Source organism: Ixodes scapularis, unplaced genomic scaffold (assembly GCF_016920785.2).
Source record: "Ixodes scapularis isolate PalLabHiFi unplaced genomic scaffold, ASM1692078v2 PGA_scaffold1__304_contigs__length_218370807, whole genome shotgun sequence".
Classification (NCBI taxonomy): Eukaryota; Metazoa; Arthropoda; class Arachnida; order Ixodida; family Ixodidae; genus Ixodes; species Ixodes scapularis.
Genome location: NW_024609846.1, coordinates 118,339,188 through 118,364,902, shown reverse-complemented (window position 1 = coordinate 118,364,902; position 25,715 = coordinate 118,339,188). Strand labels below are relative to the sequence as shown.

At 46.5% G+C, this 25,715-nt stretch overlaps 1 protein-coding gene across 1 annotated transcript in view; it reads left to right on the top strand.

Annotated features, from left to right (window-relative positions):
* Positions 1-24,670, top strand: part of LOC120848225 (high-affinity choline transporter 1-like) — a 42,036-nt gene extending 17,366 nt beyond the window's left edge. The window contains exons 3-4 of the mRNA XM_042290903.1: positions 11,840-12,041; positions 20,575-24,670. Of these exons, the coding sequence (XP_042146837.1) occupies positions 11,840-12,041; positions 20,575-21,233 (861 nt within the window). The 3' untranslated portion in view covers positions 21,234-24,670. The remainder of the gene's footprint in view (positions 1-11,839; positions 12,042-20,574) is intronic.
* The last annotated feature ends 1,045 nt before the right edge of the window (positions 24,671-25,715 follow it).

The following is a 25,715-nucleotide window of genomic DNA, read 5'->3' as shown; positions in this document are numbered from 1 at the left end:
GTGAGTAGCCATCCCAGGGCGGCAGGAACGCCGGGCAAACCTGATCTTGTCGAAAGCCGAAATCCTCCGGGACGACTGACGTCGTTGCTGCAGCGTCATGAAAAGCTGCTACGAACCACCCCGCCTGAAGAAATAAGAGTCGTAAGTTTCTAGCGACCATGTCGGCGCCAGATCCCAGAGTTAAAGGCTGAAGCAGCAGCGTTTGTAGTTTTGCTCGAGGGCACAAGATCCGTTCGTTCAGTCGACAACGACCCGCAGGCTACACGTTGGCGCGGTAATTGCGATAAGAAGTAAGCGTGGTTCTCAAAATACTTTAAATTTGAAAGTCGTTTGGGTCACTTACCCCCGAATTCATAGATGTGACTTGCTCTGAAGTCGAGCTTGAACTTGCTCAAGTCCGTCTTGCGACGAGCAAGCGCGCTTCATAAACGCACCTTAACTTGAACCGATCTTGAACGGAGCTTGAAGCGAACTTGAAGTGCCCAAATTTCAAGACTGGGTTGGACCTATCTTGAACGCGACTTCGTAGTCATTTCAACATGGCGGCTTGCTGATGTGATGTCGCATGTGGGATCGCCGCGTTCAATATTTGTGTCCTGTAATTGCGGTGTTGCCCTCGGTGACGGGTATTTTTCGCCGAGAGAAGCGGCCATTCCTCCGTGATTGAATGCATCCCACCGGGATATGCGACGACGAACGGCAACGGCGCGGGAGCTGCTTGGCCGCGACTTGACGGCCTGGTCCGAACGGCGACAACAGGCGGCTGCCGCTGATACCCAAGCTACAGTTGCTCGTCACGCTGCGACTTTTGCAGGCAAGATGTTTCTAGCTGTCAACATTTCACAACAGACGGCGTGCGGCGCAATCGGGAGAGTGACGCGTTTCACCGTAAGGAATCTGTTGCTCGGACTGCTCGGACTCGTCCACTTCCCCGGCGCTCCCGGAATCATCTGCCTCCTTCGAGTAACCGGGTTCACGCACGCGTGTATCAAGAGCCCGGGCCCCGGTGGCGATTATGCGGACATTTATGAGAACTTCAAAGCAGTTGCCTGCATAAACTATCAGGTGGGTTCCCCCGCTTACCGAAAATAAACAAGTCTCCAGAGCTTCTGGCGCGAAGGACCTGAGCAAGCATGTGTGGTGCGCACGCACGTTTGCTGATGCAAGCTCTTGACCCCTAATATGTAACGTTCCCTGTATGCATGCTAACAGTTGTTAAAAACAAAAAGCGCCGAAAAAATACAAGGACACAGAAAAAGAGAAAATGGACAAGGCGCCTTGTCCTGTTTCCTTTCGTCTGTGTCCCTGCATTTATTCGGCGCTTTTTGTTTGCAATGAACCAACTGCCCCAAATATCCACTTTATTGCAGCAGTTATTCCCACTTCTTTGTTGTTTGTGCTGGATTACTTGTTTTAAAAAAATGACGTGTAGTATGTACTTGCCCCCTGCGTCAGTAAAATAAATATGAAAAATCAGGAATGCTTTCTAGTTTGGTGTTGCCATGCATTTCAACTTCTCAAGTGATCTCTGAAGGGTCAAATGGCTGCTTAGAACAAAATTGGTCATATAGCTGCTGAAAACTCACTCGAATCCATTTACAGATGAGACACATTTCAACAAATTTTTTTAACAAGTTTTAATGCGTTGTTTCACTACTGTATTTGTTCAGTAGCTGTTCACCACAAAACGTTATACTTCTCTAAATACATCTCGCTTAAAGTTAGTCGAAAGGCTTTGCTGAAAGAAGGCATATCTTTTTTTCTTAAGATTTCTGCAACATTTGACAAGTGGATGTGTCGAAAGCATTGTTTAGTACTATGCTGAGGAGTGTTTACCAACTTTCCCCAAAACAATATCTAATAAAACAATAGCCACCGGTTTAATTTTTTTTTGCTCTAAAAGATGTATTACTATGCACAGGTTTGCACCAAGCTCGATTCGCGGGCACAACACTTTTGTGCCCACTCCACAATCAAAATATTATTGCCTCGTGAAGAAAAAAATACATCACAATTCTTCCACTGCAATAAAGGCGAGACAAAGTGAGTTGACCTTTTTTATGATTGTTCACTCGCACTAAACTTCACACCCATGCACATATTATCTGCATGCAACCTCCATAATGAAGATGTTGGGATGATAATTTGTCAAATTCTTGAAAACATCATATATTGTCTCTCTGACTCGTAACATTTATTAACTCATTCAGGTACAACACCGCCCAAATAAAGACTCGCAACACTGCTGAAAGAAAAAGACAATCCCTATGCCTCGTTGGGTAGTTGAAATCATCACTATGTGCGCAGCATCACATAACCTAGGGAAAACGAGCCATCCTTGCTGCTCTGCCAGTCATACCAGCCAGGGGACAATGTTGAGAAGATCAGTGCGACTGCTACCTGAAAGGGGTAGAAAAACAAGCAGTCTGAAGCCAGAGTGGTACTGTATAGGTATGGTGCCTGGAATGCATCTCCGACTGGTGTGTCTAGAGTGTCCAAAGAAGTGGTCCCTCAATTTCTGCCTCTGCCCGGTGCGTCATACAAGTGTCATACTGTCGCCGGTCGCAATCCTCCCAGCGGCGGTGGTTGATGTGGCAGACGCCTGTTCTGCTGCAGGTCACTCTCCAGTTCGACAGTCCACTGAAGCTCCAGCAGCCGGTGGTTGGGACGCCGTGACAACAGCGACACTCGTGTTCGCCTCGTGGTACTCGCGGCTGCTCTTTAACTTTTCAATGGCCAACCGCCAGGATCGCAACATCCAATAGCGTGACACTTCGACTTCTGTGACGTCATTCGTTGGCTCTTCGTGACCACTTTTGATGTATGGGCAGTAAAGGAGGCTAAACACACCAGTCGAAGACTCGCTCCAGGCACCATACTCGTCAGTAGTTGAAATGGTCACTCCGTGCACAGCATCACGTAACCTAGGGAGAATGAGCCATCCTTGCTGCTCTGCCCGTCATGCCAGCCAGGGGGCAATGTTGGGAAGATCAGTGCAACTGCCACCTGAAAGGGGTGGAAAAACAAGCAGGCTAAATTCAGAGTGGTACTGTATAGGACCCCCCTTCCTCGTGGCACCAATGTGAATGGGGATAATACGTATGTTGCACGGTGTGCACATTTTCAAACTTTTGAGCACATAGTGAGCCACAGTTCATTAATCACAATCATTCATATAATCCCTAACTGAAATGCTTTGTTTAACTGATGTTTATGTATATGATGTTTATCACAAATATGATGTGATTTATGCTTTGCTTGGGCATAATGACCTAAACCTAGAACAGTCGAAATAAGATAAAGATGAAGGAAGGTATGCAAAGCGACCATCCATTTCATATGCGCACCTCCCTCCATCCTTGTCTTGTTTGCATTTTTGTGATCTCATTTATTATGGGATCATGCTTTTTTCATTATTTTACAAGTTATTTTCTCTTTGATTCTGGCATTTCTAAGTGGCATGCCTTGTGAATGCTGTGTCCTGCATGTTTCTTTCCCCAGTGAAAATACCCGTTTTCTTTTCTTGATTGTGTTTAGAACTAATGTGAACCCTGTGCTAAAAATATGGTGGAATGTATTGCTTCCTTTGTTTACGTTTCATTACTCGCTGCACACTTAGAAATGTATGAGCCTCAATATTGCTGTCCCACTTCCGAAATAAAAGAATTTTAATGGCTGCAACCTGTGCATTAGCCTCCTTGTTTGTCTTGTAATCATGGAACATTACCGACATAAAACCTGCAAAAAGGGAATGGCTCAAGCTGTTGACAAACAAACATACAGACCAGAGCTGCTTATTTAGATACATATCCCAACATGCGGCTCTGACGGGCAAACACAAAATAATTTTCTGAAGGTGGCCCTGCACATCTAGAGGCCCTGAAAGACTCCAAGTTTTGTTTACAGATAGCTGAGATGCTAAATTATAGAAAAAAAATCATTCTGACCAACCTCGTATAGCCTACACCAAATGCTGCACATACATTTGGTGTAGGCTACCAAAGCTGTTTCTTCTCGAGCTGTTGCTGCACATACCTGTAGCAACAGCTCGAGCCGAGGCCACACCGGCCTCGGCTCGAGCTGTTACTACAGGCTGTTCTTTTTTCTTCCTTCAATACATTGAATTGTGAGTTCGGGCTTGTCTCTTCTCTCTCCTCTGTTCCTTTCTATTTGTGCACAATTTTAACCATGTTCTATCATTACCAACTCGCCCAACTAACCACCTTAATTCAGTCATCAGGTTTTCTAGTTTATGCAAATTTTCATAGTCACTAAACAGCCTTCTCAGGTTGCTTATATATTTCCAAGCTTAGACGTTGTGCGAGTCGTAAGCTTGTGAATGCAAACTAGTGTGTCACAAGCTTCATGGTTGTGTGGCGCAGAAGAAAAACAATGTGACGAGGACACGAGAGGAGGGCCATGGTCGTAACAAAAACGGCTTGGGTCCTAAATGACTTTCTATTAAACAATTACAGTGGTGCGAGCATTTACTGCCGTAGCCAAAGATGTTCAAGCAGCCAAATAAACACGGCACTGAAGAGTACAGCGACGAACTGATGGTTGTCACTGAACTCGACAAACGATCAGGGTGTCACAGTTGTCTTGAAACAGTCCGGCATATGTTTTTATGAACAAGTAGAATGTCTGGCCGTACTGAAACATGTTATACCAATCTCTGGAACAGTGTGTCGCATGCAGGATTGGGCAGCCACAACTTTTCAATCAGTGAAGCAACTGCAGCTCTGAGACATGGTCGCACAGGCGGAAGAGCGATGAGCGGCCTTTCACATCCAGACGACGGTAGGCCATAAAAGCAAATTTCTGCAGTCACGTCAGCGGGAAGAGATGCTTTCTGCTGTTTGTCCACTCGTTTGCAGCATTGCTGACATTGATGTGGTGCTCCCAGGCATCATAGTCACTCATTTATGAGAAGACAATGGGTACCGACCTGTAATGCTTGATAGACATCTAACAGGAAGTCGCCTAAGCCCTAAAGTGCCCTTTTACGAAACCACAGCATGCAGCTGCATTCAACAGCTTGAGCGCTTTACTCATGTCCTCGTTACTTCATCTTTCTCCTGCTCAACAGACGGTTCCCCTTCCTACCAGTGCACCATTGGCTGCAGCAGCACACTGACTCGTTGTGGACAGGGGGCACTCACTGTGCACAGGGGGCACAACATGACCATGCTCATTTACTTGCCTGGAAATTAGGTCCAGTCCAGACCGCATTCACTGGCTGAAAAAGCAGTTCCCTTCCTAAAAAAAAAAAGAAGAAAAGTTTATGTAAGGCACTTACATGAAATATACAAGATGTAACCACAAAGCTAATATTTCCTAAGGTGCTACTCCTGCTCCTGGACTTCATCTTTAGGGAAGAGACTTCTGCAAACCGTATAAAATGGTTTGACTTCAATCCACGGCTGTCACAAATGAGAGAGTGGCAGAGTCGAGACTATTAACAGCCGAAATAATCAAATAGAAATTAGAAAAAAACTAAAATTTTAAAGAGAGCTTTTTGATTACAGAAGGTTAACAACCCTGCCTCTGCGCACCAAACATCAGTGACAGTTCCACTGCCTCATGCACAACATGTTCTGGGCCAGAGTTTTTGCCCGCGAAAGCCCGACGAGGTAAACATAGCTGCGAAAACTATGATGCCCGGTAGCTACTTCCTGGTTTCGATCACCGAAAGCACAGGCACCGCGCCCAACGCTTTATGTAGTGGCGCCCATTAACACAAGCCTTCGTAGAAACATGTAAGCAACACAAAATAACGTTTAAAACAGCTGAAAGAGCGCTTAGGCCAGGCCGCGTAGTTTACAGTTTACATATCCGAGAGTACTACGCCGCATAGTTTGCAGTAAGGAAATGTTGTAGAACACTTACCTACTTTGAGCTCCGCTTCAATTCACAGTCCTTTACCTTCCGCATCGGGAGTTCCAAGCGCTCTTTCGTTACTAGAGTCCCGTAGGAAGATCCTATGAGGATTTTAAACTTTCTCGTTGAGGCGTGTGGACGCGGCACCGGAGTCAGGCACTCACTCGAATACCTTTTCATGCTTGTTGAACCCAGATAAGCATTTGTTTCTCGTCTTCAGTGAATCCTAGTTCAAGCTTCTCCCGAGTTTTCATAATGAAGGAGACGTCGAAACTCACTTGACGCCAAATATGTCCACAAGCGAGGGACGCCAACGAGCAAAACGAAAAGAAACAGGCCAGGAGCGCCAGGAGCCATCGCTCCCATCGCTCAAATGAGCCAACGTTGCTAGACGGAAAAGCACATTTGTCTAGAAAACGCGTACAACGTTAGTTTCGAAACCTGCTAAACAGCATCTTTCACGATTTGCGTTTCATAAAGACATGCTATGAAGAAAATTTTAAGAAGCAACTTCTTTTTGACGTTTGAAACCCTTTTTAAGAGAAAAATTGCAACCTACTCTCGCTCCCAGGTGGGAAGCAGAGCGAGCGCTCGCGACTTGAACGGGACTTGACGAAGGAAGTTCGCGGGAGCGTCTATGAAACGTAAAAGCCAGCTTGAGCGTTTTCAAGTCGAACTTGGTGTTGAGGCGGACTTGAGCAAGTCGAAGTCCGGCTTCAGTTGAAGTCACATCTATGAATTCGGGGGTTAGGCTCGGTGTAAGCACCATATAGAAGGGGATGTTGATCATTGTTACCGGAAGCCATCACTGACTTGTTACGCCCGATTGACATGATCCGATTTTGCTGGCAATTTTCAGTATATCGTCGTCGAGCATTGTTGCTGCCGTCCGCAGTTATTTTTTAGCCCGTGCGACGTCGCCACATCACGACTTAAAATAGCAAGCAGAATCTCATCCTGTGTATCAGGCTGTAGCGTCCATTCTGCGGCGTCCACGCGGAATGAATAGCCGCATGTCACATTATTCATTTGAAGTTTTTGGGCGTAACGAGCCTCGTTAATTTTGCTGAGGACATTGAAGTAGTCCGACTTTTCTAAGAAGACGTAGAATCAATAATTACAAACCAAAAAAGAGCACGGGGACTCACATCGACGTCGACGACGTGGCGTTCCAATGGTTTGTTAATGGACATGCAACGGTGCGCTTCTTGCCCACACCCCATCGCGCATGCGCTCGCCGGTGGCGTCTTCTAAAGGCTCTCCGGAACGTTTGTGAACATGAGTTGGCGTATAGCTTTATAACGCTTCATAAACGCGTCAAGATTAAAACTGGTGTTTTTATTCTATCCACCTCTTCATCCTCCTCGTCTTGATGTATCCTGGCCTATCGTCGTCTTCCTTCTTGTCTGCCTCTTGGAACACTACACACGCTGGGGCTTTTGTCCTCAACCCGCCTGGGGTGATATGGAATTATATTCTTAATAGATGCCATTTCGGTGGTGTTGTTGGGTCCCACGTAGTACAGCGTCTTGAGGATGCCTTGTTGACTGCACGTCTTGGTAACCATGTAAGGACCAGAAAAGGCAGCCTTGGATCCTTGTAGGCCTTTTCGCACTAAAATCATGTCGCCGGGTTGAATCTCTGGGACTGCACTTAGGAGCCGTGTGTCGTAATTTCTTTTCATTGACGATCGATATTTTTCCTGCTGCTGTGGGGGTCGTTTCTGTTCTTGTAGCGTGATTTTGTCGGTGAGGCCCAGGAGATGATCGGCAGGTAGCCATGGGCTCTCTCCGCGCGCTGCGAAATGCGGACTACATCCCAATCCAGCGGTGTGGGAACGATTGTGGTGTGCAATGGCTGCCTCAAGTGCGCATTTCCATCCACCTGTGAGCTCGGGGTACATTTTTATGAATTGTTTGATGTCGCGTATCGCCCGTTCAGCTAACGCGTTGCCTTCCGGGTGATAAGGAGCTGGAAATCGAAGTGTGATTCCTTTTTCCTCTGCCCATCTTTGGAACTTCTTGCTGCGGAAGGCCGGTCCATTGTCTGAAACAATGACTTTCGTGTTCTCGAAGACCTCTCGTTCCATCAATGAAATGACAGAGTTAGTGTCTTCTCTGCCAGCTCTTGCAGCTACGATGCGCGTGCATTCATCGATGGCAATTAGAAAAGCTTGCGTTTTCTTCACTCCTTCTCCCTTCTTTTTGATTTCTGCAAAATCGAGATGAATAGTCTCGAAGGGAACATCAGAGTATTGAGGGGTCACCATTTCGTCTCCCCGAGGTCGGTATTTGGCCTTATGAATTTGGCACACGTGGCACGTACGCACATAGTTGGCGATATCATGTCTCATGTTCTTCCATGTGAATCTCCTTGTCAGCTTCCAGTAAGTCCTCCAAAATCCGTCATGTCCTCCTGATTCAGGACTGTCGTGATAGAGTTGTAACACCCTGGGAATCATGGACTCTGGCACATGGAATTTCCCATCTTGTAATTCCAAGTGCTGGGTACCTTCCCAAATTCGGGCATGGTTTATGCTCCCGTTGAGTGTATCTCTTGGAATAAGAAGTCTGGAGAGGGCGTCAGCGTCAGAAAGCTTCTCCCCGGGTCGGTGAGCAACTTCAAATGAAAATTGTTGTATTTCAGTCACCCATCTGGCCATTCGTCCCTTCGGTTGGGTTAAGCTCAAGAGGTAAGTAAGAGCTTGGTTGTCTGTGAAAAGTTTAAACTGACGACCTTCGCGGTAACTTCGAAAATACCTCAAAGCCATCACCACAGCTAGGGCTTCTTTTTCTGTCGTGGCGTAGTTTTCTTGGCTTTTCGAGAATGTGTAGGAGTAGTAGCCAACGACTTTCAACTGCCGGTTAGGAGGCTCTGTTGCGTGTCTCTGATAGAGGACAGCTCCTGTGCCGTAGCCTGACGCGTCAGTGCAGAGTTCGAATGGCAGTTGGAAGTCAGAAGTCAGGCAGTACCAATACCGGGTCAGAAGAGATGACCTTGACAAGGTAGTCGTACACACTCTCGCACTCTTCAGTCCAGACAAACGGGGTGTCTTTCTGAGTCAAAGCGGTCAAGCACTTTGTTTTCGTAGCATAATCTTTTATGAATGCCCAAAAATGTCCGGCCAGGCCTAGAAAAACACGTAATGAGTGTAGGTCATAGGGCTTGGTCAGCTTTGATATTCTTTGCACTGATTCTTCTTTCGTGCTTTTCGTTTTTCCGTCAAAAACTCGTCTCAGGAAACCTACTGTTCTTTGGAAGAATTCGCTTTTCTTGGTGTTGATTTTCAACCTGGCAGTACTCAGTGCTTCGAGCACCTGAGACAAATGGTCCATGTGTTCTTCTTTTGTTCGGGAATAGATGATAATGTCGTCGACATAAGCATTGCAGAATTTACCCAAAAAGTTCTTGAGTATTTCATTTATCATCTTCTGAAACCAGGCTCCAGAGTTCTTCCACCCAAATGGTAGTCGGTAATATTCGTACACGTCGAATGGTGTTACAAAGGCAGTAAAGCGCTTGGTGTCTTCTTGTAGAAGGACCTGCCAATACCCTTTGCATAGATCTATCCTGGAGAACCAGGAGCACCCTCCTGTCTCGCTGATGATGTCATCGACGCGTGGCATAGGGAAAGGGAAAAGATCGGTCTGGGAATTGATTTGGCGATAATCAGTGCAGAGACGAAACGTGCCATCTTCCTTCGGTACTATGGTGATTGGGGATGCGAACGGGGACGTCGAGGGTCTGATGATCCCGGCATCTAGCATTCCCTGCGGCTCCCGCTTAAGCCATAATTTCTTTTCGTGGGACATGCTGTAGGGTTTTTTTCGCACTACAGAAGTGTCGCGTAGTTTGAATGGAACCTCAATAACCGAGGTTGGTGGTGGATATGATTCTACACATATCAACTCTGGGAATGATGTTGGTACGTCCTCAGACCTCTTCACAGTTCTGAGCATTTGAACTGGAGTAGCAGGTGGGCTATCCGCATCGTGGTCCAGCGTTACTTCGTCCCTCCAGGATATATTCATTTGGAAGCGCTTCATATCGGGTCGTGATAATATGAACACGAACTCGACGTCTTCTGCGACGAGTGCCTCGACCGGGATTTTCTTTCCCTTAAACTCGACTTCCAACGTCGTCCAGTTTTGCATCAGCTTAACATTGTCATCATAGCTGTGAACCTCGATGGGTTACCCACTTCGTATGTTTTCTGGGTCCACAATACTCTTGTTGACAAGACTGATGGATGCTCCAATGTCAACTAAGGCATCCACGTGTCTCCCACTGACGATAACAGGGGCATAAAGGATGTTGTATTTAACCAAGTAGACAGTCGCTTTCTTCGTCATCGGGAGGGACTGTGCTCCCTCTTTTATTAGTTTTTCGGCTGGTCGTTAGCACCGCTGTTCACGATGCAGTGGCATGTATCGTAGCACTCGCCTTGAGGCCCTTCCACGATCTGGTGGCAAGCGCGTGCATTCGCACGTGTTTCGGGGCTGCCTAAATTGGGTCTTGCGTTCATCCAAGGCTTGTTACTTGCCTGGTTTACTGGAAGCTTTTGGCCGCTGTGGGTGTCGACGATAGCGCTTCTGGGGTTTGTTAGTGGTCGTTGTTGTCCGTAGGGAATAGAGTGGTCCACGAACACACCCTTCAGTGAATACAGGAGGTCCTCGATGGTCTTTGGAGAGTGCGCTTGCACTTGTCTTTGTGTATCTCTGCTCATCCCGTGGATGACGAGTGGGACGATCGATGTTTCGGGTAAATTAGAATCGGCGAGCTGTAGAAGTCTCCGCTTCTCATAAAAGTAATCTAGTAGGCTGCCTCCTCTATGTTTGTAAAATATTGCCTCATTCCACCGTTCAACCGCATTTTTGTCAAAAGATGTAGTGAAGCTCTCCTTCCACATATCCCACGAATCGTTGGTGTGCTCAGCCACACGAAGTTCGTACCACTTTTTCGCATTCCCTGCGAGGAAGAGTCTTAAATTCTTGATCCGCTCGCTGTTTTATGTCTAGCGGTTTTTCTCACAGGCATATTCGTAGAAGTCCAGTCACGTAGAAGCAGCTGAAGATTCACCGTCGAACATATCTGGCTTTACGGTCTCTTCACGCCTACGTTCTTGCACTCTCATAGTTTCTAAAATGGTAATCATGAACTGCCTCTGCTGTTCCATTTGAGATACTTGCATCTGTAGCAGCTGAGCAACAACCGATGTCATGTCTCCACCAGCTGAAATCACTTGACCAGAAGTAGTGGTCGGCTTCTGAAACCACTCCTGGAATTCCTGCACTCTGATGTTTAGTTTCACCGTCCGTTTTAGAAGAAGCTCTTTCGGCGACAATTTCGCTTTCCCGGCGATGAAGGAGATAAGTTCCATGTTGTTAGCTTCCCGGACCATTGGAACTGTTTCCTCACCGTCCAGCTGATAGCTCTCCAGTATTGGCTGCCCTTCTTCGCCAACCGTCAGAATTAAGTAAATCCACATCTTTCACGTAATCCTGTCGGCTGCGCCAAGTATAACGATTCATAAACGCGTCAAGATTAAAACTGGTGTTTTTATTCTATCCACCTCTTCATCCTCCTCGTCTTGATGTATCCTGGCCTATCGTGGTCTTCCTTCTTGTCTGCCTCTTGGAACACTACAAGCTTGTCTTATCCTTCATCTGAAATCATCGGAAACGGTTTTCCCTTCTACAGAAATGCCACAACATCCGCAACATAAAACACGATATCGCCTGAGCTTTCTGAGAGCGTTTCTAAAGCATAGCTAGTCGCTAGTTGCATTTTGCAACTCTAATGACCGTCCACTGCTTCCGCTTTGCACTACGCAAAAACATGGCGGCGCCCGCAAGACAACCTGGGAATTGAGACCAAATACCTTGTCCGTAGCTCGTTTCGTCGCTCTAGGTTCTGTCATTGATCGTACGCCTGAGAACGGACGACCCTTTTTCTGCAGGCGACGGTGTTGGAGATCGGCCTGGTGCTGCGACTGGCGATCTGGATTATGGGCGCGGTAGCCACGGTCATGGCACTCTACGTCAATTCTGTCAGCGATTTTTGGGCCCTGAGCTCGGACGCGGTGTACGTGCTGCTCTTTCCCCAGCTGGTCGGCGTCTTTTACGCACGGAAGCGGACAAACTCCTACGGCTCCTTCATTGGTGAGTTAGCTGTGCCGGGCGGACAACCTATTCGAAGCGCAAGTTCGTCTGCTTCTTTCGCAGGGGTTGCAGTGACGTCAGAAAGCCGAGCTATGATTGGCACTGATGGGAAAGATAGTGGGTACACGCCTCAATGCTAAGGCTGCCGTGAGGTCTTCCCACTATACTTCAAATCGGAGTCAGTCAGAGCTCGGCATTCTGGACTCACCGTAACCCCTGCGCAAGACGCGGACAAACTTGCGAACCGCATAGCCACTAGAAAGCTACGCTTAAGAGTACCGACACTTGAGCCATCTTGCTGCTTTATCCCATTTTCGCCTATCATGGGAAGCCTCATCTGACATCACCGGAAACGTTTTTCCGTTCTCCATGTATGTCAACAGTTTGCGAGAGGGGAAAATAATATCACCTGTGCTCCCACCGTACCTAAAACCGACTAAGTCGTATTTGTTTAATCGTAAACATCGGTGATTGACCCCGTAGGTGTGATGTTACCGTTTCAAGCAAACCGTTGCTAGGGGCGTTGTTATGGACGAATACATTGGTTTAGATTTCGCTTCGTAAGAACGATCGCTCAAAAATCGGACGTGGAATCAAAACGTCTAAAAAAATATATATAGAGAGCTTAGATTTCCCACTTGCCACGACAGAATGATTTCCGAGAGTCGGCTGTATCTGAAATTTTTGTGAGGACAACGTCCGGTCCTCGAGACATCTCGGGATGACTGCTGCAGACGACAAACGCGTGACGAACGCGCACGGAATGACTGAAGTGTGTCGTCTGCAACAGTTTGTATCGTTTGCAGAATTGTCAGGCTTAGATTTGGTAATAATTTGGAACGTGGCAGGCCAAGGAAACTTACCAGGTTTATAAAAACAAATTGTATCTTGTTAACACCGAAGTTGGTTTTCCATCTTAGTACTTCACAGCGCACACAAGTCTCACAAATCCGGGCACTCACCCAATTACAGGCCCAGAAACATACACAGTACTGTGTGTATGTTTTTGTGTCTGTAATTGAGTGAGTGCCTGGCCCTGTGAGACTTTTATGCGCTGCGAAGTACTAATTTTGTATCTGCGTGCGATACGATACTGTCTGACGAAAATCATCACACGCATAATATCTGCTAAAAATACAGCAAAAAAAAAAAAAAAGCAGCTGTTAGAGCATGAAATCAAAGTAACGTCGGGACCTTTTTTATTGTACAGCTGGCGTGCGTTGTAATGAAGGAGCAATTATTTTGTCTCTAGCATGAGCCGTTTGAGACCCCAAACTTCGTTTTTCAAGCTCGCAATATGGATGCGTGTTTTATACGTACTTGTAATCATCCCACTGATTGAAAATTCTACTGATTGTTCAGTTCTAAGTAAGACCTCAAACAGCAAATGAGTTAAATAAAAACAGGGTAAGTTATATCGCCGCGTGCATGACCGAGAAGGACCGCTTCTCCTTACGTCTAAAATATTCGTGTTTACTTTTACCCCGAGTGTAAAAAATAAGAGGGCCAGAATGGCCTTGCCTAGTCAATCTCTAACATTCTAGGTCGAATGTTCGAGATGCCGAGTGTAGTAGATAAGGAGTCGAGTGTGTACTGTGCCGACTCAGATTGTCCCGATGACAATAGGTACATTCGTTCTCGCCCAGCTAGCTGTCACACCGACGCTGCGACGTACGCTGCTGCTGTTTCGACGCAGTCTTTCTATTGCTCCTGACACAGGTTCACCGATTAAATCTTTATTTTCAGCTTATGCTCGTCGAGCCTTTTCCATCCGCGACATTTCAGCTAAAGGACCAATGTAGGGGTATAGCGTTCCTTCTCGGTCATTCACGCGCCAGTGTATATACGTTACGGACAGTTTGTTTGATCACAGAAATGTGCACTGAAGAACTGTGCTGTCAGAAATTCTTGCAACGCGTGCGGACCTGCACTTCGACCTTAATACGCTTCAGGTTGTCGCCGTACAATATTCGGCTTCAAAATGTTTTCACCTTGTCAAATACTGCGGAAGCGAGCTCCATAGGACGGCGTTCGCGTGCCCGCGCACCTCGAACGTCGATCGGAGCTCCGTACGGGCACTCTTCGCTTCCGAAATCCCACAGAAAGCTGACCCCGAGAATAAAAATGTGGTCAATCGTCACAAACTTCATTCAACGCAGTCGCGCATTCCCTGAGAAAGAAGCACTGAACAACCCGCGAAGCCATCGTGTCGTCATCAAGCGAGGCAACACCCGGTGGTCGAACTTTATTACCGGCTTTTGTCATCGTTTTACGGTACTTACACGATAGAAAAAAATAGTCATGACTAGATATGGCAAAGACACATTGCTTAAAAAAATTATTTACTTTTTATCAGACACTTTCTAAGCACACACCGTGCCCCCATGCATTTGCCAAAAAAAAAAAAAAAAACAGCCAAAGCAACGGTTTGTTTGAAGCGGAGCGCCATATCCCGACGTCATCACTATCGGGAGTTAATTGTGCCTGCTTTGCACACCAAAAATACGGCGCCCAGAAGAGAACTACTGTCGCTACTCTAACCGTAGCCTGTTTAGTGACTCTAGAGCTACCGGTGCATATAAATATAAATGTTCTTGAAGATATGTATACGAAGAGACCAGGGATGGCTGGAGACATTGATGTTCTCAGTATGTTTAGTCTTTAGACGTACAGAGCACTACACAATTAGCACGAAAATGCAATCATAAAAAAGTTTTGTTTTTTTTTGCTTCAAATTGAAATACCGTCATCAAAACTATCAGGGTGCTGAAAAGTGCTGATTCTGGGCACTATGAGCACCAGCTAGAATTTGGGTGCTTGTCTAGGTAAAATTACGCAAAAGCGTCGATGTCGCGTTTCTGCTAATAGACCGATCTGCGACCGGGCACCATAGGCGGTGCCCGGTCGCAGATTTGGAGCGCTAGGATCTGGTAGCACAAAGCATAAAAAAAAACGTTCAGCCTTTCCACTCTGGTGAAGGAAGACCAGCGACGTATGGTGGGGCGACCTCGAAGACGACTTCTTGGACGACCTTAAGGACGACTTCTATGACGACCTCAAGGACGACGCTAGAGGATGTCGTCCTCTAGGCGCCTTCCTCGAGAACGACTTTTGAGAGGACGCCTAGAGAACTTCAGTCTGTCAACTCTGGTGCAAACCAGAGTTGAAAGGCTGGAAAGGTTGCCGCCATTTATGAGCGACGGCGGCAATCAGATAACCGGCAAGCTCATTGTCTGGTTGCCGACGTCTCTCTTAGATGGCGGTAGCTGTCCAGAGTTTTGTATCAAAATTTATTTGTTGACGGACACGAAAACTGGGGAAACTAGCCCTTAATAGCTCAGCTGTAATAGCCATTTCTCGGTGAACCTGGACGTCAGCGCACAGCTTTTGCGGCGGCAAGAACCCAAAACACGCTTGTTCTCTCGGGAGAGGTATGTTTCGGCGTCTCGCCGCAGCGGGGTGCCAGTCACGTGGTTCTCCTCTCATCCGTTGTCTGCCGCTAGAGCGGCAGATAACGGCGCCACTTAGGCGGTCGCTTCTCGTGGCGATCTGCCAGTCTTTGGCAGTATAGGCCAGTGTCTGCTCTGTTCCTTGGGCACCACCATGTCTGTTTATGCTGACGCCATGACACAGTCAAGGGGGGGGGGGGGGGGGGGCGTGCTGCGCTTTTTGCAAGACTTTTTTTTGTAAGCCTTTCCACATGTCGTGATGCAAGAGCGTTACAAATGCATAGTCACGAAGCTCCAAGAACAATACCGATGCCAGAGTGCTGTAAAAAGCAAAAATCTCGTTTTATGCGCAGCACCTCTTTTTACAAAGCCTGAGTTTGAAATTATTATTTCCCGTTTCTATCACTGAGGGTTAGGATTTCAGACGCTGGTCTATTGGCAACGCGCGCGATCGAAAGCGTCGCTGCTGTCGGTCTTCCAGGATTGGCCGATAGCTGACTATGACGTCAGCAAAGAATTTATCATCGACGGAGGTAAGAGCAATCTAAGAACCTCGTTTTTGACGGTGTTGGGAGTGTTGCTTTCAAGCTTCCACCATGCTAATCACAGCCACCTTCGAACTTGTTCGCATGGTAATGACGTCACGAGAGGTAACCATGGGAGGGCGCTACCAAAACATCTCGCAACTAATATAGGAGGCTATGGCGTGATGCCGTCATAACTTTAGTTCACAGAAGGCAGATGGCAATGCACGAGGCGGTTCGTGTCGTTTCGTGCTCTGCACTCGAAAAGCTCCAGCGGGGTTCTCGCTCGTAAAGGAAGACTAAATATCTCTCGACGCGATGCGGCAGCGGCGTCTGCAACGATATTCAATTGGAATGTTTGGAAGGTTTTCACCTTACACGAGCTTACTGGCACTAGTGGAACTCAAGGATACTCGCACGCTCCGCCACTAGCCAAGAAACTCCTTTGTTGCGGTGCAATTTCAAGGACAAAAGCGAGCGTTTTAGTTCAATCTCTCCTTCGCGAAACTTGATGACGTAACTGGGGGATCGCCGTACCGCCCAGTGAGGATATTTGAGCATTGCGTGGGCACTCAATTTGGGCTCGTGATAATCGATAGCTTAAGACGCATTGGGGTAGTGACCCGTGTCCAATCGCCGCAATGCCAATAGCCGAACCATAACAATGTCTGGAAGTCAGCGCGTGTCCTGTGCCTTGCCAACCCCAGCGCGTGGCCATGATCAAATTTGGCAGCATATAATTGGCTCCAGATCACGTGGCCGCTTGTTCTGGTTACGAGTTGATTGGGTGAACGCTGCTCATTTTTCTTTATTTTTTTCTGCGACTCTGATTGCATGCGGTGAAACGGGAACAGTGTTTCACAGGTAATTATCGTCAGGGATCCGTTCTAAGCGGTATTTGCGCAAAATAGAACAAGTCGTTGTATCGCCCCTTTTTTGAAACTGTCTGGTGAAATCGGTTTATTGCATGGCACGGTGTATTGCAAACAGGTTGACACGTGACTCTGGGCCTTTTCGTTGTTTCTTGCGCGTAACGTTTAAAAGGCCCAGCGAGTGCGGGGCCACGCTATACTCTATGTTACCTTATAATATACCGCAGGAAATGTTACAAGCGCGAACTCCTTGCTCTCGGGCACATCGCGATGGCACAAGCTGTCGTGCATTAAGGGCAGTGGCCAACGTTATGATCTGGCCTTCTAGCCTTCGCTGTGGTTCAACATAAGGTAAAACGGAGCAAAGATATGTACAGTCGGGGACAAAAGTCCCCAGGACGTGCGAGCTGCGGCTGAAACGCATTGCTCTGCCATCTGCCGGCGGGTCGCCTGGTTTCGAGATCACAGAAAAGCGCATGCGCGTCCTACTCTGCCTGCAAACATGTCTGTTTTCCCGCTCTTCTGCGGCAGAGCGCCTAACTCGGAATCGGGCGCGTGGTACCGCCTCGGAGATAGCGCTGGCGGTTGATGAGCGTCTGCTACACATTCTAAAACTCGAGATACCGGCTGGGGCATTGCGCCGCATTTCGCCGTGTCAGCGCACCTTGCTTGATAACCAGTTCAGCTTATCGCTCAGTCGAGCTGCCGTGACTTGTTGCTTTATAGGTGCCATGTCAGTAAGCGCTATCTCCGAGGCGGTACCCCGCGCCCGATTCCGAGTTAGGCGCCGCGTCGCGGAAGAGCGGGAAAGCGCACATGTTGGCAGGCACAGTAGGACGTGCAAGCGCTTTTCTGCGATCTCGAAACCAGGCGACCCACCGGCAGATGGCAGAGCAATGCGTTTCAGTCGCAGCTCGCGTGTCCTGGAGACTTTTGTCCCCGACTGTACTTGTTTATCGAACCTTCATGTGCCTATCTTCAATTGCATGATTACTGTTATAAAAGTGAGCATATGATTTTTGTGCCATCTCACAACTTACGTACAATCCTATTCAATGCACGAAAGCGAAAGCGTTTTTCTGTTTAACTCTTAAAGTGCAAAAGAACTAAGGATACTGAACCAAAATTTCAAGCTCACTAAACAAGGCCGGGCGGATAGGTGGGAAGCTGCAAAACCAAAAAATATCACTCATAGAGCGATATATCTAACGGATCGCCGTATTTTTTTGGAAAGGAAGCGCGCAATTGAACCCGGTGACGTGGCCGACGAGACAAGGCACGTCACGATTCCCTGAACCGAAGCGAGGAGGAGAGAAGCAAGGCCGCTTCTCCTCATTCTCAAATTCTCCCGGAGGACAGTTACGTCAAAGAACTCGCTTGATCGCCCCCTTCTTTTCCGAATGTACGGCCATCCGTTTGAGATATCGATGTACGGGTGATGTTTTAGAGTTCGTAGCGTCCGGTTCAACACTTCCGCAGCCTTACTTTGCGAAATCCAAATTTCGGTTCAGTATCCCTTTAAGCCACGTGCTTTCCCCGTACCTCCCACAACATAGTGGCGAGTTTGACAGCTGTAGTAGAACTCTGAAAAAACAGAAGCGGACTTAAACGGCGTTGTAAGCGGCTGAAGAAAGCAATATGCCATTCACTCCGAATCAAAGAGACTTGACTATTGATTAAAAAAAATACAACCAATACTCGAAATTTGCTACTATCCAATAAATATGATATGTACTGAACTCGAGTCACTTATTTCTATAACTTGACAATTGACAAATTACCTACCCGTATCCACCTATAGTGAGACAATTACTATTTGTTGTTTCCCTTGAACCTACCCGAATGCCATTCTGGTGCAGCTGCAGTTTGGATTGAACCAAGTGCGGCAGCAGGTTGCCTGGTCCTAAGGTGTTCGCACAAGATACATCGCGCAGTAGGTTTAGCTGTTAACAGTCAAGGCGCTTACAATTCAAGAATGTATTGCCTATTTTCATCCTGTTGTTTTGAAACTCCTTTCACGGCGTCTTTAGACCGCCAGGTGCTGTGCAAATCTGATTCTCTCAAGAAAGCTGGCGAATGAACAGGCCGTGACAGCTTTTTTTTCTAGCCACCATAGGTGCGTCGATTTTTCAGAGGTCGCCAACAATATTGGCGTTCTCTGACGAGAAAGAGAAACTTTCTTGACCTACTCCAGAAGCGTGTACTATCATGGATATATTTTATTGGTGGCCATAATTTTTCAGCCTTCCCATGATAATATTGATACCTTTGACGGCGCTAGGTATATACAAAACTATATTTTAATATGTTGAGAACCTACTTTATCGGTGTTTCTGAGTATCATATCTGCGATAGCATAAATTTCATTGCAAATAATATTTATTTTTGTCTACGATGCATTTATAACAGCTGCTAGCACATCCTTTGCTTGAAAGAGTAATTTATTGACTTTCAAGCAAGACCGTTGAAGGCTATTGCAAAATACTCTCGCCTAGTCATTCTTTACAAACTATAAAGGCTCGAAATCACGAATCCGGGGGATATATTCATCTTGCCTTATTACTCTCTTAGAGTCCTCCAGGATTCTTCAATATGAGCTTCGTATAAACAACCCGTAAATATGTTACGCATTAAGTAATTTAGTTTCGAAAGCGTTCAGATGCTGTGGGCTATAACACAATTCAGCATTACTTCGAAGTCAGTCACTGACGTTATTTGACTTGGTCCTTTAATGAATATCACTGTGGAAAGTGGGTTGCTGTTTTTGAAATGCTGATTTATAATTTAACTTTGGCTAGTTATTCGACCTTAGCTAGAAAAAAGGCTTCCACATCAAGTATTAAACTTTAATTTGAATTTGTATGGCCTACACATCACTTAAGACATGAAATGTGAAGCGTGGTAGCTCACATGCTATACATACACGAAATCAGTGCACAGATATAGAATGCTATCACGGAGGGCAACAGAGACGGCACAAGTTTAGAGACAAATGTGAAACTTCGGGTCAACTTGGCGTCCTATCAGCAGGACGGGACATTACAATGAGCTTTCTGAGATTATACTGAGAATGTTAAGTGTGTTTGTAAACAGGTTATATACAAATGAAAGAAACAAAGTAGAGGAAACACAGACGATATAATATTCGCGAGTCAGACTCTAAAACAAAAGTGTGAATTTACTTTTCTATGCCACACCTAAATAACCAATCACGTCGAACAATAGTTGACACCGAAAGACTAAACTTTGAATAAAATGATTAGCTGAGTTAGAGACACTGCATGTCCCTGTTACTTTCTCTGCAACTGTAAAAAAAAAAAATCCTTTTTTTGTTTTGGTTTTGGGTTAAAATAATCATGGTAATACAATTATAGGCGGAAAAAACCGATGCACGCAGGGTCAATGAGCGAGTGAAATGTCCTGTTCATTATCCTTGCGCGTATCACATTTACTTTTGAACTGCAGTAATTGTATCCTGAGCTTCGTCATTTGCTTTTATCCTCGTAGTGTTCGTCGTGGTTGGTTTTTTGCTTTTTGCAAAGGAAGGCGAAGTGTTTGCCCGTAGTATATCACATAGCAATGTCTCGCTAGTTTTCTACTTCTGTGAATATTTTTCGTTTAAATAAGACTAAAACACTGCGCTTCTAAAAAATCCCCTCTATTCGTGATCCTGTTTCAATTCTTGCAGGGTTTTCAGTCGGCGCCTTGTTTCGGGTCCTGTGCGGAGAACCCCTGGTGAACCTTCCCGTCATTCTGAAGCTGCCCATGTACGACGAGAGGCTCGGCCAGCAGTTTCCCTTCCGCACCTTGTCCATGGTGCTCAGCTTCGTCACCCTGATGGCCACATCCCATCTGGCGAAGAGGCTGTTCACCAAGGGTGTCCTTCCCCAAAAGTACGATGTGTGCTGTTGTTTCATGCCCGCTGCAGCCAAGGACACTGCCGACAAGGACAAAAAAGCAGACAACACTTCGAAGGGCGAAAAACAGAGTTCTGGAAAAAAAACCAGCAGCGCTCCTCCAACAAACGCTCCGAGCATGCTTGAGATCGAAGAAAACACGGGCGAGGCTTTGCCGAGTGCCGTTTCAACTGCCTCGCAGAAAACAGCTATCGCCGGCTCTTCCAAAACCACAGTCGCTCCCCAAGAACAGGCTGCCGATGGCTCTCAACAGGATGACGTCGGGAAAACCTCCAAAGAAGAAGCTGCGGGCACGAGCAAAAAAGCTGCCGGTCACAACAAAAAGAAAAAGCACAACCGCAAAGACAAATCAAAAACGGACAGTGTCGCAAGCAGCGCGAAGAAGGAGACGGCGACCTCTGACAAGGAAGGTGCCGATTCCTTTGGCTAAGACACAACCTATGCCTGTGATTCGCGGTGGTGCCCTACTATATATACAGAATGCAATATCACTGGTAGTATGTGGGAGAATGCATTTCAAGCTTTACGAAATAATCTTAGGGTTTTCTTCTTTCTTTCTTTTTAACGGGGTTTACTAATCCAATAATTGTTAAGCCCTAAATTCGAATCACGTACATTCTACAAAGAATGTTTGCTGACCTGCCGTGACACTACCCGGAAAATGTGGACGCTTTTTGATGACCTTAGAATTAGTTTTTGATAGAATGTTTTAAGGGCCATTGTATTTACTTTAGAACAATTAGCTGCTTTTGGTGATTGCTTTTATATAATTTTAAATGGCCGCTTCGGCACAATGACCTGATGATTGTATATAAAATGAAACCAAAATGCTGAGTTATTTCTTGCTTTTCTTATTGAATCACCTTTACCCCCAAAGAGCTGTTGAAAGACTTGGATGCTTTCCTATTCTCCACTTACTGTGACCTGGCGTTGCATGCAATGACAGGTATTTAATGAGTTCGCTTATGTATTATGTGGAGCTTTTTTTTAAATGAGCCAAATTTAGTTTTGGATTTTATGGTTAAATAGCAAGTAAAGAATAATTTATTTTTATTTTTTTAACACCTCGTTTTTTTTTATTTAGGAACGTGCCACAAACTGTTAATAATATTCAAATTCAATGTGTATAGGAAACACACCTTTTTTTCCCGATTTTCGTTTTACATTGACTTGCTCATTTAGGAAGAATATATGCTCATAAATTCACGCATAGGAGTAAGTAAACACTTGCTTGCAGACAAAACGGTAGTTGCTTCAGAGGAAAGCATTTCAAATGGGACTTCCAGTGGTATCTTAGTTATTATAAAATAAGTATATTTAAAATACGCGCCCAATTTCGCTCGTGACTATACTTGTTAGCTAAATTTTTTTTCTGAGGTTACTTCAGTTTTTACATTTCGAAACTAAACTAACAAACTAATGAAACCTCCCCTAATGTTTATGGCTTTTTCTCCGATGTCGTACTCCTCTGAACATAAAGGTCAATCTTATTATTTGGCGTTTATCGTATCTTGAAAAGAGTGAGCGCGATTAAAACCGGTCAGTTTTGAATCGGCGGTTTTCGGGCGGATAGAACACAAATGTCAAGCCGTAAATTGTGTTTTGGGTAGTTGGGCTCTTATATGTCGTGTACAAATATAAACCTTGGCGAGCATAGAAACCCCGCCAGTCTCTCCTTATATAAACTAAAAACTCATTCAGAAAAAAAAATAAAATCAAATGTTTTCTGGTTAATGTAGCGTCTCTGAGGTCTGAAATTATCCTCCAAATGGGGAGGAACGCTCAAAATAACTATATTCACGTCGAAACATTTTTGCCGTATATGTAAAATGTTATTGAATAAAATGGCTCACTAAAAGGGCGATAAACGGCAAATATCTTTTGACCCAATCTGTAAAAAAATGTTTTTACGTGACGCGGCAAGCTATCTACACTCGCATAAAAATACAAGGATGACACCCTCGGTCTCCAAAAAAATCTTCGAGGCACTGCCTTTAAACATTAGTGAGGGAGTTACAAAACGTATTTATGAAAGAAACGGATACATCACGAACTGTTGGTAAAGTTTTCCAATCGTGAAGGGGAAGGTGGTTATGGGAAGGTTAGCGTAAGGAGGCTAAATGTAACAGGCGATCCGTAATGAGATTACGAAACAAATATAGGAATGCACAATTCTTTTCTTTGCGAGTGCTCAAGCCTGAGGCGAGTCCATGCACCGTACGTGGCTGATCTCGCCTCTTCAGGGAGTCAGTTTATGGCGTTGTAACGTTGCTCACGACCCCCTCGTACATCCAGACGAGATGGATGCACGTCGCGGAAATCCCGCGGTACGTGCAGAGCAGATCGGGGCCGGGATTTTTGGGTACGGTCGTACGGTGAAACCTTCCCAGCCAAACTGGGCTAATGGCTGTCTTTGTTTGAAGCCTGCGTATGCAGACCCGTTTCCGCCTGCTGTAATTAGGAGGGATAGGGTCGGCATCGCCAGAGTAGGGCAGAGAGCCTGAGCTTCCTTGCAGCCCTCTCCTCTTTCTTGATCTCTTCAATGTCGGCAGAAGTTCCGGGTTTTCTTCCATGAGGGGAAGGGGGCGTGTATAGGTGAGGGCATGAAACCTGCATGTAGATGCGTCCTCACGGCCTCGTTCGCCCTCTCGTTCCCAGGAACACCTTCGTGCCAAGAGACCCACGAAAACACGACGTTGACTAGTGGATGAGATTCAACGATGACGCTCTTGATTTCCTCCACCATTGGATTTCTGCTGTCGCCTCGGCCGCATATTTCGAGGGCTTCACACAATTTGTGAAGATGCGTGAAGATAAGGCAGTGGACGCAGGGACTATTTCGGGAAGGTGATGAGCCTCTTTCTTGGATAGCGTGAAGCAGCGCTAGTAGCCCCGCCTTTTTCGGGGTGCTGGTCTTGTGCATGGTGCCACTCCACGTGGTGACCTTGGAGACGGAGTGCCAGACAATCGCTGAGCGGCCCGCGTCGTCTCTGGCAGCATCTGAATACATGACTTCGGCGCTGGTCAATGAATTGAGCTCATCAAGGTGCTTGTTGGCCGTATTCTTGCTACTTCATTTGTGTTGTTTTCCTTGATGAGAACCGGTTTGATCGGAACGACGATCTTGTTCTTCCATAGCGGAGAGGGAGTTGGCATTGCTGCTGTGTTTGTGAGGACCTCATATTTCTCGAGTTTGGTGAGGGTGATACTGTCTGGTGGAGATCTGGATAGGCTATTTTGAGCTTGGCCTTGACTCTGGCGGTTCTTCTTGTCCTGTACGTTATTAGAGCCGACAGTGTCGAAGCCCAGAGATTCGTGAGTTAAAGATCCGGCGCAGGAGTATCCTCCTTGACTTAGTACGTGGTCTTGGAAAGATTTACAGCTTCCACGATTCTGCGGTCAAGCAAAAGGTCTTTGACACTGTACATGTTGGCACGAAAGGAATCCCAATCGAAAAAGGTGATGGGCGTCTTGCGAGACACTCGCAGCAGGAGAACTTTGCTGATGGGAAGGCGATCACTTCCCACAGGGTCAAGCAGCGTCTTAAACCTAACCTTACGTTTCTTGGTAGCCTACGTGAGATCGGGTGATGTATCCGTTTCGGATTCGTGTTGAGAGAGTCTGGTGTGAGCCCCCATGTCGTTGTATAGTTGTAGGGGCAGGCAGCCTTCAGCTCTTCGCCCCCGTCGTGTTTCTAATTTCGTACTCCTGCGCAGTGTGCATGGCGTTGAATTCTCCAGCAATGATGGTGGGCGTCCCTGCGTCCACTGCTCCGCAACTAGAAGAAGTCGTATTCGTTGACCCCAGGTCTACTGTACACGCTGATTACATCTACGCTTAGAGGTTTCAGTTTGGGTTGTATCAAAACAACTTCACGGTGTTCACTGCAACAGGGAACCGTGTCGAGTTGTACTGTGGAATTTATCTCTTGACGAGAGTAAGTGTCGTGCATCAAACTTCGCCCTGCCTTAACATGATCGGTTGGGAGTAGATATTATAATTTCGGATTTCGACATCTTTGAGTAGGCCCTCTACCAGAATTACGTCAGGGGCTTCCTCCCGGAGAAGTTCCAGTCTCAACTTGAGCTATGCGAGCTTGCAATGCAGGCCCCTACAGTTCCACTGCAGGAACCAGCTCTTATGTCGTTTTTTTGGCTCTCAAAGACGCCTTTCGGAGATGTCCACGTTAGCGTTCATGTGTGTTGACTACGGCGTGGACGAGTACGCAAAAACAATCTACCTTATTTTCGAGGGTCCTGAATTTGCCTCTAAGTTCTCAAACTCTGGCCTGGTAATAATAGGCCCCTTGTGTTCAGAGACCCACAGAAGGACGCATTATGCGTTAACGTTTCTGTGCTTTGGTTTCAGTGCATGAGAATGAAGCAGGGACTTCAGTGAGAAAGGACGGGAAGGGGGGGGGGGGGGGGGGGGAGCAGCCGACTTCTTGAATTCGGGCGCAGAGCATTTGGAGCCTTGTTGGTGTAGTGATTTCTGGGATTTCCTCTCATCGCGTCGCCGCGGCTGCGGTCGCGGACCGGGTTGCTGTCGCCTTCTGATGGGAATCTTGCGAAGAGGGCAGTCATTGCTCGTCGCTATGTGAGCACCACCACAGGTGACGCATTTGGTTTCGAGCTTGCATCTCACGGTGGGGTCATGCTCGTGGCCACACCGGTGGTATCTGACTGCGTCCTGAGGGCAGAATTTGGCCTAATGGCCGCGAGCTTGTGGCACTTATGCCAGACGAGGGGTCTGGGCCTTTAAGAGGACACGTTAAAGAACACATAAGCATAGCGTACGTATCTCGAAAGGGTCTGACTCTCGAAAATAATGAGCACGATCCTTCCAAATTAATCGATGATCCTGGCTGCGAAATTTTATGGGTTCTGAACTCCAGCTCCTTCATCACTGGCTC